The 14,256-nt window shown below is 42.4% G+C and overlaps 1 protein-coding gene across 1 annotated transcript in view; it reads right to left on the bottom strand.

Annotated features, from left to right (window-relative positions):
- Positions 1 to 14,256, bottom strand: part of FAM83F (family with sequence similarity 83 member F) — a 44,749-nt gene that overhangs the window by 13,710 nt on the left and 16,783 nt on the right. Inside the window, exon 3 of the mRNA XM_061639199.1 lies at positions 1,247 to 1,368. Coding sequence (XP_061495183.1) covers positions 1,247 to 1,368 — 122 coding nt within the window. The remainder of the gene's footprint in view (positions 1 to 1,246; positions 1,369 to 14,256) is intronic.

The following is a 14,256-nucleotide window of genomic DNA, read 5'->3' as shown; positions in this document are numbered from 1 at the left end:
GGAGCCCACAGTTTCACCTGCCAACAGCCCTGGCTTCACAAAGTGTTCCCTTCCTCATAAGGGAAATTATGAGCTTATCACCCTGGAAGTGGGGAAAAGAGCAGTACCAGGAATGTATGCAGCTAGAAATTTAGCTCTTGTTGGATGAAAGCAAAAGAGGAGCAGAGTGGGCAGCCGTGATTCCCGTCCCTTCTCCAAGATGTGTGTATTTGCCAAGATATGGCTAATGATGGAGAAGTGGCCCTTAATCCACAACTGCCAGCTCACCTTTCCGTCCCTGTCCAAAGTATGTGCCTTCTGGAATACAGCACAGACACATTTCTCTCTGCCCAACATGCAAACTGAGTCATCCACCAGTAAATCCACCAGATATCTGCATGTTTATTAGGAAGTAAATCCCAATGAATTCAGGGGGGCTTACTCCCAGGTAAGTGTGCAGAGGGCTGCAGCCGTATCTTTGTCATTTTTGTGTACATCTTTTCTCTTATATTCCTCCTTCCCTTTTCACTCTTAATCTTGCTTCTAATTGCTCATATGCTTGTCTTCATCCCTTTCTGTTTGTATTGCATTTCTCATTCCTTTTACACCCTCTTTTCCTCATTCCATCTGTATCCGGTGCATTTTTACTTAGAAGCAAGTCTTGCTGAGTTCATTGGGACTCTCTCCCAAGTAAATGTGCATTGGCTTTCAGCCTTAATGTTTTGCTACCTGCACACCTTTTCACCCTCTTCCACCTTTCCAAAGGCTGCCTCTCAGATTTCTGCTTCTAGTGCAGTGCTCTTTCTATCCCCACTAGACAAGCTCATACAGCCCCTGTACACTGGCATTGTGGTTACCAAATGCCAAGGAAAAAGCATTCTGTACATGCTTTAAGGCAAGGGTGAGTAGACGTCAGGTCTCATGGGTGCTACTTTGCTTTTTTAGGTCCATAAACTAGAGCCAGGTGCAAAATAGTGCCTCAGGCAAGTGGCCATTTGCTAAGAACTAAGGTGCAGGGATCCTCTGAGCACATGCTCAGCTAAGGAATATGTTGTCAATATCATCATAAAGATCTTTTTGTTCAATCCCCAACACTTCAAGCTATCTCAGAGAGCAGGGTTAGGAAGAACCAGTGCCAGGCAAAGAGTGTACAATCCTGGGCTAGATGGATGAAGTCTGACTTAACATGTGAAAAAGTGTCCCTGTTACCTGAGGGGAAGTCACCTATCTACCTTTAAAGGTCTCCCATCCTGAGTTATCAACCAACCTGTAGGATCCAGTGAGAACTTTTTCACCATCCACCATCAGGAAACGAGTGGCCAGGTTGCCTTTGATTTTCCCTGATGGCATGTAGAACCCAACTCCAGTCACACAACGCACACGGATATTCTGACAGAAGGAAAAGACACAGTAAGCACTGCAATAAAGAAATCTTATGATGTCCTAGAGGTAGGCACCACTTTTATCACTTCGCTTTCCTATGTTCCCATCTGACATCACACCTGGGCGAAGTATACTTTTGGGGTCCCCTATTCTGTCAGTGGGTTGTGGCAGGCTTAGCTGGCTACGATGGCAGCATACCAAACAGTATAGGGCAGTTGGGTCTAGCCATCCTTTTTCATTTCCCACAATGCTTCAGATTACACTAAGTCAGCAGCAATGTAGGAAATTAAAACCATGGCTAGACCCAGCGGCCTGGCACTTCTTGAAGAGCCAGGCCAGAAAAACATGGGGGAAGGATGGTGATGCAGGAACAGTGAGCTCTGCGACAGCCACCTGGCAACTGCCGAAGGTGCTGCCACCAGCCCTATATACACTTTCACATCAGCCTTCATAGGGCATGGGGAGAAGTTGGATGGCAGTGGCATATTCATCACTGGGCTCTTCCTCTCATGACCCAGCTTATTCACTGTTTACAACACAGTTCATTTAAAAGGTCTGTTTATTTTTAACTCTGTTCTACTCAATTATTCATATTAATAGGCTCTAGGTAGCTGAGTAACCACATTTGAGGTTTGGCTCAGATAGCCGAGACCAAACTCTTTTGGATGAATTCGTAAGAATAAAGGAGGTCAAGAAACTAAGGAACGTGCGGTTAAGAAATCTAAGGCAGAAAAAAAAGTAATGAGGAAGCCAGTGGCCATAGTTATATGAAATATAACTATCTTTTTTGACACATGGTATCTTGGCCATATTGCAAGCTTGGATCCTTACTTGGCATTTATTTATTTGCAGATTTATAAACTACATCACAATCAAAAGTTACTGAAATGGTGTAACAATAAAATAAAATGCAAAAAAGGATTACAAATTCAGTATATTAAAACCCATAAAACAATTTCTACAATTATTCTTCTACAAAATTATCAGGTCATACGTCAGGGAAAGCCTTCTTAAGTAAAAATATCTTCAACAGCTGTCCAAATGTCAAAACGCTAGGCACTTGTCCAATTCCCTTCGGTAACTAATTCCAGAGGTCTGGAGCTGCAACACTAAAAGCTTCGTTTCTAGTCTATACTAAGCACACATGTGGGGCATACAGTACTCTAAGCAATGCCCTATCTGAGGAGTGAAGTTGTCAGGCAGGGATATATAAGACAGCGTGTTTGTTTGTTTATTTATCTTGCATTTAGCCAAAGGCCATTGCAAATACAACATACATCACAAATACAACAAATACCACAAAATGTGATAAAATAAAATAAAATCAGCCACCGTAAGACCCATGTTGAGCCTGGTGGGTAGAAATAAAACATTTTAAAATTTCAGGGTTTCTGATTTTGAATATAAATCGTGCGTAACTTTTTAGCTGCCAAGGCAAAGTTAGCTACGGCGATAGTCACATGTTTAAAGTTATCATTTAGGAGCTCTACTACTAGCTCCTTAGGGCATTTAACCAAAGGAGAATGGATGAATTGGGCCAAGAATTTCTGTCTGGGGTCAGCGTACAGTGGGCAAAATAACAGGTAATGGATAATGTCCTCCACAATATTACACCCAAAAATACATTTCTGTTCCTCGATAGGGATTCCCTTATACCTCCCTTCCAGGTAGGCTGAGGGCATTAATTGGTACCTAAGTTCCAGAAATGCTTTACGAAGAGAGGGATGGGTGAGTATCTCAAAATAAGATGATCTAGCATGATTGAGTTTGAGTTGGGAATACCAAATAGAGAAGGGGGCTATTAAAATGTCTACCTGATCTTTCCTCGCTGCATGATTGAATATCCAGTTCCTAAGGGCTTGGGGGCTAAGGTTCAGTAGCTCACCCGTGGGGAGGTTATATTGCTCCAGCAGTGCCTGGCTGGTATGGGACCACCCACCCCTTCGACAGCTGTTCAGACCAGCAAAGTTTGGTGAGGGAATTGTTGTCCATTTGATATATTCTCCTCCAATATCTGAGGTGGGCTAGATCTATTCTGGCCGCAAGAGAGGGTAGCCCAAGTTCCGCTCCGAGATGTGCGGCAGGGGTTCCCAGCGGGAACCCTAGAATTTTCCTCATAAACTGGTTTTGTAAAGTTTCTATTTGTTGCTTAGCCACGGACCCCCAGAGTTCGGCCCCGTACAGTATGATGGCAACTGTTTTGGCAACAAAGACCTTAAGCATCGGGGGAACCATTTGCCCCCCTCTAGCATAAAAAAATCTTTGAAGTTGTACTAAGGATCTCGCTCCCACAGTTTGATGGCCTTTATGTGGGGGGGTTCCATGAGGAATTCTCGCTAAGGCAGATGCCCAGATATTTGAACATGCAAACTTGATCCAGCGCATGGCCTTCAATTGACCAACTGGAAGCTGCCTTCTTGTTGCCAAAGATCAAGATTTTGGTTTTGGTGTGATTAATTGTGATAAGGTGCTCCTTACAGTAGGCACCCAGGTGAGTGAGCATCCTTTTAAGGCCAATTTTATTTAAGGAAAGTAGGGCCAGGTCATCATCGTATAACAATAAGGGAATCTTACGAGAGCCTATTGAGGGAGGAAAAAAGGACGCGAAAGCCATAGCAGGGATGATGTTGGGGAGGCTACAGGCCGAGGGAGAGATGCAGCCCAGGGAGCTCCCTTTGATCGTTTACAAAGGGGCCTAATTTATTATCTTATAACTCACTATTTGCTGCCTTGCTGCCGTATGCTGACCTCCCCTCTTCGACTGCTGCATGCCAGCACTATTTTTTCTGGATTTTTGACCTTAGAGGGCAGTTTTGTGAAGATAGCATTCCTCCCCTTCTGCCTTGGCCTGCTCTGGACGTCCATACTGAGTGAGTAAACATCGTTAGCCACAGATAAGGAGTAATCCTTCTACTACCCAGCAACAGTAACCTCTAAAGGTCCTTAGGATTTTTACACCATTTCCCTGACTCTTCCATTTGGTCATTGTTTACAAGCTCTAGTTTGCAGCGTACATTTTAATTCGTTTTATCTCATTCACTTCAAGGTTCACCAAATATGGACAAAATGAATTAGCAGCCTTAAAGTAACAGGGTTGAATTTTCTATAATTATTATTATATGTTTAGTTTAAGCAGTTAATCCTGGAGAACCTTTTAAACTAAGCGCAATGGTCCTTACCAGGAAGGGCTACAAGTGGCACGGCCTAGTCCTCATGGTAGAGGACAACCAGTTAGCCAGTAAACAAGAAAACCAACGCATGATTACAAACTTTTTTGGCCCAAATTTAACTGTCCCCCTTGTCAAGCGTCTATCGGCCCCGACGCCTTCAGGAGAAAAAGGAGAATGACTTGACTGGACCCTGGGTTCATCCCATTTACTGCTTTCATTGCATGGGGCAACCACCCGGGTGGATGAGTGCTCCCTGGCTGTAGAATTGGATCACACCCAGTTTTCACTTGTAAATGCTGGTTTGCCCGGTAGCCCCAGGCAAGTTTACACCTCTCCGAACTCTACTCTGTTTGATGGTGAGGAGGCTATGGAGGCTCCTAATATGTTTAGCGGTACCCTCCCTATATCTCAGCCACACTCTCCACCAAGATACCAACCTGCAACTCACAAAGGAGTCCACCATGAACCCCCGGCATTAGAGCCGATAGCAGACCTCCTCAACGCACAGCTCGAGTTAATCAAGAACTTGTTTATTAATTGGTCGGAAGACCTATCACAAATCAAGAGCCTTCTTACATTATGCTTGCACCAGTTGGACCATCTTGGACCATCTTTGACTAGACCAAGGGGAACAAGTCTATCCCCTCCAGCTAGCATGGCCAACTCCAAGCAGGCGCCAATGCCCTGTACCGATCAGACTGCAACTTACTCTTATGGTCTTATCTCTCCTATCGGGGCACCAGCTCGAGATACACAACGTCGTGATGGAGCTGCTTTAATTACTTCAAACCCTGCTCCCACCTCCACGAAGCAAGCTTCCAACGTGATGGCCTCACCTAAAAAGGGCCCAACTTGGAGCAACTCTAAGACCCAAACAAAACTGAAAAAGAAAACGAAAAACATCCAAGGTCCTGGTAATCTCAGGAAAGGATCCAAAATGAACTTTAACAAACTTTTCAAGGTCCTGGACCTGGAGGAGAAGGGGCACAAAAATCCGGGCAGACCTCAGTATTCAACTGGGAATAGCCAGAAAACCAAGCTTGCTACAGTCAGATCCAATCAGACATCCAGGCTACCTAACTCCTCAATATTGCTTAATGAAAACCAAGTCCCAACTCGTCTGGAACTCCCGCTCACCGTGCCTTCTGTGACTCAGACCCCTGCCTTCATAAGCGGAATCGGGAAAGGAGAGCTACAGGTGGTAGCTAGGCCAACAACTTTAGGACAAAAGAAATGGCGACTACAATTAGATGACAGGACCTTAGCTTTTACCAACTACCCGAAGCCACCCGGCCGGATGTCCCAGAGGGAGAGGAAACTGTATTTTTTGAAGACAGCGTGGTACCTTAGGTAACCTAGTCCCAAGTTGTTTAGGGCTTTAAATGCTAAATGCAGAACCTTGAACTATGCCCAGCAGCATATTCACAACCAGCACAGGCTCCCTAACAGAAGTGTATGGTATTGATGGGATGTCCCAGTCAACAATCTAGCTGCTGCATTCTGCACTAGGAACCGTATGATGAAGAACCAGAAATCTTAGAATGCGAGGTGAAAGCAGCTCTTAAAATACTGGGAAGAAGCAAATCACCAGGAACAGATGGCATACCAATAGAGTTGCTACAAGCTACTGAGACTGAATCTGTCCAAACTTTGATTAAAATCTGTCAAGAAATATGGAAAACTAAACAATGGCCCACACACTGGAAGCGTTCAATATACATCCCAATTCCAAAGAAAGGGGATCCCAGGGAATGCAGTAATTATCGAACTATAGCCTTAATATCCCATGCAAGTAAAGCAATGCTCAAGATTCTACAACAAAGGCTCTTACCATATATGGAGCAAGAAATGCCAGACGTCCAAGCTGGATTTACAAAGGGAAGAGGTACCAGAGATCATATCACAAACATACGTTGGATAATGGAACACACCAAGGGATTTCAGAAGAAAATCACCCTGTGCTTTATAGATTACAGCAAAGCCTTTGATTGTGTAGATCATGAAAAACTATGGAATGCTTTAAAAGAAATGGGGGTGCCACAGCATTTGATTATCCTGATGCGCAACCTATACTCTGGACAAGAGGCTACTGTAAGGACAGAATATGGAGAAACTGACTGGTTCCCCATCGGAAAGGGTGTGAGACAGGGGTGAATTTTGTCACCCTATTTATTTAATCTATACGCAGAACATATCATACGGAAAGCAGGATTGGACCAAGATGAAGGAGGTGTGAAAATTGGAGGAAGAAATATCAATAATTTTAAGATATGCAGATAATACCATACTACTAGCAGAAACCAGTAATGATTTGCAACAAATGCTGATGAAAGTTAAAGAGGAAAGCACAAAAGCAGGACTACAGCTGAACGTCAAAAAGACCAAAGTAATGACAACAGAAGATTTATGTAACGTTACAGTTGACAATGGGGACACTGAACTTGTCAAGGATCAATATCTTGGCACAGTCATTAACCAAAATGGAGACAATAGTCAAGAAATCAGAAGAAGGCTAGGACTGGGGAGGGCAGCTGTGAGAGAACTAGAAAAGGTCCTCAAATGTAAAGATGTATCACTGAACACTAAAGTCAGGATCATTCAGACCATGGTATTCCCGATTTCTATGTATGGATGTGAAAGTTGGACAGTGAAAAAAGCTGATAAGAGAAAAAGCAACTCCTTTGAAATGTGATGTTCGAGAAGAGCTTTGCGGATACCATGGACTGCGAAAAAGACAAATAATTGGGTGTTAGAACAAATTAAACCAGAACTATCACTAGAAGCTAAAATGATGAAACTGAGGTTGTCATACTTTGGACACATAATGAGAAGACATGATTCATTAGAAAAGATAATAATGCTGGGAAAAAGAGAAGGGAGTAGAAAAAGAGGAAGGCCAAACAAGAGATGGATTGATTCCATAAAGGAAGCCACAGACCTGAACTTACAAGATCTGAACAGGGTGGTTTGTGACAGATGCTCTTGGAGGTCACTGATTCGTAGGGTCGCCATAAGGCATAGTCAACTTGGAGGCACATAACAACAACAACAAAAAATGATGAAATGCCATCCCCCTGTCGCACAATACCTACTTGGACAAAGAGATGCCTAGGCATCCCCAGACATCTGCAGGCATCAGATCTGCATATTCCTCTTTCAACAAGCCTTTTAAGTTGAGACTTTATCCCAGTCTGCGTCTGTGTTGGAATTGCTTTTTACTATGTTTTTAAACCTTTTTTAAAAAAAACCAATATATTTTTAACCTTTTTAAAAAATGTTTTTAAAGATGTTTTCTTTTAATGTATTTGAAAGTCTGTTTTTATGATGTTTTAAAGTGTTTTTAGTGCTTTTGTTTGCCGCCCTGGGCTCCTGCTGGAGGAAGAGCGGGAAATAAATCAAATAATAAATAAATAATCAACATCTGATGGTGGCTCATCCACTTCATCCTGCCCCCTTCAATGAGTCAGCAAATTTTAAACTAATGTACATGCAGGAAACATCTGGACGGTTATGGTCATTTCAGACTGTCCAAGGGCACTTCACCACAGCATAATCATATTTTTCTACAAATTGTTAAAAGGGATGGGCAGGGAGACAGCTTTTAAAGGAAAGAAAATTACCCTCAATTCAAGATTCTTAAAATGCTGCTCAAGAAGCAGAATCCAAGCTCTGACTCTTTTTTGTCATCCCCATATAGCTGAAACTCTAGTCATGCAAGATAATGCACACCCTTATGCAAAAATGTCTTCCAGTAGAGTCTTCCCCTTGGTTTTTAAAGTAAAAGTGCTGGAAGTGAAACCAAAGTTCAAAAGTTTAATTAAAAACAAAACAACAAAAAGGCAAGCTTATCTGAGCCTGGAAAATTAGTTGTCTGGCAAAAGATGAGAATCCTCAGGATTATTTATTTATTTATTTATTTATATCCCACCCCTTCCTCCCAGTAGGAGCTCAGGAAGGCAAACAAAAACACTAAAGACACCCTAAAACATCTTTAAAAGCAGACTTAATATATTAAAACAAAACATCTTTAAAAAACATCTTTAAAAACACATTAAAAAGCAATTCCACACAGATGTAGATTGGGATAAGGTTTCTACTTAAAAGGCTTGTTGAAAGAGGTAAGTAGATGCCGAAAAGATAACAGAGATGGTGCGTGTCTAATAGTTAAGGGGAGGGAATTCCAAAGGATAGGTGCCACAACATGTTGTGGGGAACAGACCTCTTGATAAGATGGTATTTGCAGGAGGCCCTCACCTGTAGAGCACAGTGAATGATTAGGTATATAAGGGGTAAGGCAATTTTTCAGGTATCCTGGTCCCAAGCTGTATTCGGCTTTGTGCACCAAAATCAGAAACTTGAACTTGACCCAGTAGCTAATGGACAGGCAGTGCAATTCTTTCAGTAGCGGGGGACATCTTGGCAATATCCTGACCCAGTGAGGAGTCGTGCCACTGCATTTTGACCAGTTGCAGCTTCTGGACCAACCTCAAGGGCAGCCCCACATAGAACGCATTACAGTGATCCAGCCTGGAGGTTACAAGTGCATGGATAACAATAGTCAGGCTATCCCAGTCCAGAAACAGCTGCAGCTGTCTTAGCCAAAGTTCATAAAAGGCACTCCTAGCCATTGAGGTCAACTGGGCCTATAGAGACAAAGATGGAACCAGGAGCACCCCCAGACTACAAACCTGTTCTTTCAGAGGGAGTACGACCCCATCCAAAGCAGGGAAATGACCATCTGAATTTGGGAACCACTAACCCATAGCACTTCTGTCTTGCTAGGATTCAGACACAGTTTATTGGCCCTCATCCAGCCCACCACTGGTCCAGGGCTTACATGGCATCTCCCAATTCAGATGTTACAGAGAAATAGAGCTGGGTATCATCAGCGTACTGCTGACACTTTGCCCCAAATCTCCTGATGACAATTCCCAAGAGCTTCATATAGATGTTAAACAGCATGGGGGACAACATGGTACCTTACAGCACCCCACAGCACAACTGTCAGGGGGCCAAAAGACAATGGTCCAATGCTATTCGCTGAAAACGACCCTGGAGATATGATTGGAACCACTGTAAAACAGTGCCTCCAATACCCATCTCACCAAATTGGCTCAGAAAGATACCATGGTGAATGGTATCAAAAGCCACTGAGAGATCAAGTAAGAATACCAGGGTCGCACTTCCTCTGTCCTTCTCCTGATAAAGGTCATCCATCAGAGTGACCAAGGCCGATTCAGTCCCATAGCCAGACCTGAACTCAGATTGGAATGCATCAAGATAATCTGTTTCATCCAAGAGTACCTGCAACTGCTGCACCACAACCCTCTCAATCACCTTCCCTAAAAGGGAGTATTTGCAACCAGGCGGTAGTTTTCACAAACCAATGGGTCCAGGGTGGGCTTTTTCAGGAGTGGTCGGATTACCACCTCTTTCAGAACAGCTGGAACCACTCCCTCCCACAATGATGCGTTGGCCACACCCTGGATCCACTCGGTCAAACCCCTTGGCAAGCTTTAATAAGTCAAGAAGGGCAAGGGTTAAGAGGACACGTTGCTGGCCACATCATCACAAGCACGTTGTCTACGTCATCAGGCCGCATCAACTCAAACCGATCCCAAGAAGTTGCAGCAGACATTGCACTGGACACCTCATTGGGGACTACAGTAAATGTCGATGGGGCATAAAGATTGCTACAGAGGCGAGCAACTTTACCCTTCAAGTGTCTTGCAAACAATTCAAACAATTCCGAAGGATCTAAAACTCAATTTCTTGGAGTTGATATCAACAGATCCCTGACAATACAGAAAAGCTCCACTGGACGGCTACCTCAGGATGCGATCGACGCAGAAAAGTGGGCCTTCTTCACCACCCTCACTGCCACACAGTAGGCATGGGTTATGATGTTTTACTCATGCCCGATCAGCCTCACAGCACATCTTTTGCCAGTTGCGCTCTAGACATCGTCCAGCCTGTTTCATTGCCATTAGTTCACTGGTGTACCAAAGTGCAAACTGGGCTCCACAATGCCAGAGAGGGCACTCAGGGGTAACCGTGTTAAGAGCCCAAAGGGTCTTGTTGTTCCACAGAGTGACAAGGGCTTCAACAGGATCATCTGCTCTATCTACTGGGAACTCGCCCAGAGCATTTAGGAATCCAGTGGATTCTGTTAGTCTCCAGAGGCAGAGCATCTTTATCTGTCCATCACTAATGCAGGGGAGGACTGGAGCCGTAAGTCTAAACTTCACCAGGAAGTGGTCTGACCATGACAATGGGATGACATCCACCCCCTATCTCCAGAACACCCCTTCCTCCAAGTCGAGGGTGTTCCCTGCCCTATGTGTCGGACCAGTGATAGCTTGAGATAGCCCCATAGTCGTCATGGAGGCCGTGAAGTCCCAAGCTGGAACACTAGAGGCAGCCTCAGCATGGACATTGAAATCACCCAGCACTATCGTTCTGGGCTCCTCCAATACCACAGCCAAGACAGCCTCTGCCAGCTCGGTCAGAGAAGCTTCTGGGCAGCAGGGTGGATGGTACACCAGCAGCAACCCTAGTTTACTGTCTTTGGCCCTACACCAGGTGCAGGCCCTCACAGCCAGCTCCAAGACAGAGTGGTTTCCTGATGACAGAGGTGGAAGTTCTTTTTTTTTTTTTTTTTTTCCAATAATTTTTATTCAGATTTTCATAAAACATACAAGACAAAATCATAAAACATTCAAAGACAAAAAACAAAATCAAAAATAGTTAAACAAAAAGAAAAAAAGAAAAGAAGAAAAAAAAAAAATAAAATAAAAAATAAAGAGTAAAATATTGACTTCCCATTTGTCAAAGATCAAATCAGTTATAAGTCTATAATATATAGCAATCCTGTCTCTTAAGTCATATTATAAAATCACTTTCCTCCAGTAGTTATCTTACTTAATCATCAAATCTCATAAACATTACTTTATTCTTTCCACAAAAAGTCAAAGAGAGGTTTCAATTCTTTAAGAAATATATCTATCAATTTTTTTTTTCCAGATAAGCATATCGATTAATCCATCTCATTACTAATTATGATAATCTTATTGTCATAACCATAGTCAAAATAAACATTTCAATTAATCCATCACATCAGAATCTGTTAGGTTCAGTAATTTCAGTAGCCATTGTTCTATTATCTCTATTAGTTCCATTTTCCATCTTCCATCTTCAGTAGTCTTGTTAAGTCCAGTAATTTCAATATCCAATCTTCCATTATCAGTATTCCATAATAATCTTGCTGTCAAAGCCATAGTCATATAATAAGAGTCTGATGGGAATTACCTCTATCCCAAATATTTTCTTGCCATCCATTCTGAATAAGTTGCTGAAATACTGCTGTAAAATCATATCTCTGTTCTTTTTTTCAAAATACACTGGGTCATCTCTTAAAAGTTTTTCCATTGTCACATGGCTGCAGTTAATTCCATAGATTTTCTCTATATTGGGCTCCATCACATCATTCCAGTCCAGAAGATAATCCATGCCATTGATAACTTTATCTCTAGAATCTTCATTAATTTCTTCAGAGATAACATTGAGTTCCAAACAATAGATTTTATTTCTAAAGTCCATAGACTCCAAATCTTGTTCCTGTTCCACGTTTGTTCCAATCTCCGGGATCTCCTCTCTCACAGGGACCCCTATTCCAGTCTCCAGGGTCTCCTCTCTCACAGGGACCCCTATTCCAATCTCCGGGGTCTCCTCTCTCACAGGGACCCCTTCCAGGGTCACCTCTCTCACAGGGACCCTTATATCTTTAATCTCCTGCTTCATTTTACTCAATTCAATTTTCGTTATCTCAATCTCATTCATTATTCTCTGAAACATAGTTATTTCCAGATTCTCAGCCACTTTCTTAATTGCCATTTTAAAAGAAAAATATAGGAAAACCACTTCTTATTTCAGCAACAATTGGGTTAATACTCCAAACTTGGTGACATCACAGTATAAACAGAGCAGACAGCCTTATCTCTCCAATAGTTAAGTAAACAAAATGCAGTTCCCAGGATCGAAGCAATTAATGGCAATCGTCAAGAAACAGATTCGTCAAAATAAAATAGACCAAAAAGAGAGTAGTCTCAAAACAGTATAATATTTTTCAAAATAAAAATCTGGAATAGAAATCCCTCTTCTGTGTGTATCTTTAGAATGCAAATCCAGGACAGCTTTTTGCAACAAAAACAGAGATAAGCTATTAATTAGTGCGTAGCAGAGAGAAGTTACGGCTCCCCAGTGAGATGTCAAAAACCGATCAATCTGGCAAATCTCTTTTAAACAGCAACAATTTAAGTCAAGTAAAAGAAAAATATAGAAAGAAGGGTGCTTGCCTGTTAGTGCGTTCTCTCTTAGAAGATAAGATGAACGTTCGCTTTAACAGATAGAGCTTGCTGTTGAAAATCCGTCCCACCTTCGTCGGCTGGACCTCGTCCCATAAATTAATGAGATCTGGTCGTCCCAACAAAAATAGGCTTTGAGGTTAATCTCTTCGTTTCTCCCTACCCGGGAGAAGTTTAATCAGTCAAAAAAAAAAGAAAAAACTGACTGATATATCTGAATAAGCTTCTTTTGAGGCAGGAGCCCGTCTCAAAAGCAGGCACAGGCTAAGTCACCCTTCCCGGAAGGGATGACAGAGGTGGAAGTTCTGTAGACCACAGCAATGACTACAAACACACATGATTAGGAAAGGCTCTTTGTACCAAAAAAAAAAGTTGTTGACAATATTTTAACAATAACAATTTCTGTAGTATGTTGGATATAAAAAGTGCTTTACAGTTCTTATTTTGTTCACATAAGCTACTCTGTAAAGTAGGCAGCTCATATTCCAATTTGACAGTTAGGGAAGTGAGGCTCAGAGGCATTGCCTTGTATTGCCCAAGACTAACCAGGACTACAGATGTGAAAGACAGTGAACAAAGATGGTATTTTCTCTCTAGAAGGATGGCAGGGCAACTCTTTACCTAATGAAAGAAAACATGCCGGCATCTGCAGAGAATGCTTAAACAGAAGAAAGAAACCTCACCTCATGTATGCAGAGAGAACAGTTAGTGGCAGAGCAGGATTCCAGGCAAGGGCTCCAATCCTGAGCACAATTATTTAGCAGTAAGCTCCACTGAAATCAGTGAGAATTCTCATGCACATATGGACAGCCATATTTTTTCCATACAAAGGTGCTGGAAACCATGCTGTGCCATCATCTAGCAATGTTCCCAGGGCCATTCTGAAGCAATTTTAAAATCAACTGGCAGCTGTTGTCAAGTATAAAGGTTTGCCTTTCTTTAATATTAAAAAAAGGAAAACGACTGAATAGTCACACAACCTCTTAACATTTTCAACATGCTACTATCCAAAAATCAACAGAGTTTAATTTGGTCTTTTGGGGCTAAATACTTGTATTTTCTCTAAGGAAGCTACCTTATATTAAGACAGAATAATTGGCCCATCTAGCTCAGTAGTCTACAGTGACTGGCAGCAACCCTCCATGTTTTCAATGGACATTCCCCGTCCTACATGGAGATGCTGGCGATTTAATCTGGGACCATTTACATGCAAAGCATGTACTCTACCACTCAGCTTCTGCCCTTCTCCTGAAACTTATTTTCTTGCAATGAAATGTATTATGCTCTTCATTACAATAAAATGGAATTTTATTACATAAGCTGTGTTTGAGGTGCGGGGGAGAAGTAGACAACATAATCCA

Source organism: Rhineura floridana, chromosome 8, assembly GCF_030035675.1.
Source record: "Rhineura floridana isolate rRhiFlo1 chromosome 8, rRhiFlo1.hap2, whole genome shotgun sequence".
NCBI lineage: Eukaryota > Metazoa > Chordata > Lepidosauria > Squamata > Rhineuridae > Rhineura > Rhineura floridana.
This window is presented reverse-complemented; position numbering and strand designations above follow the sequence as displayed.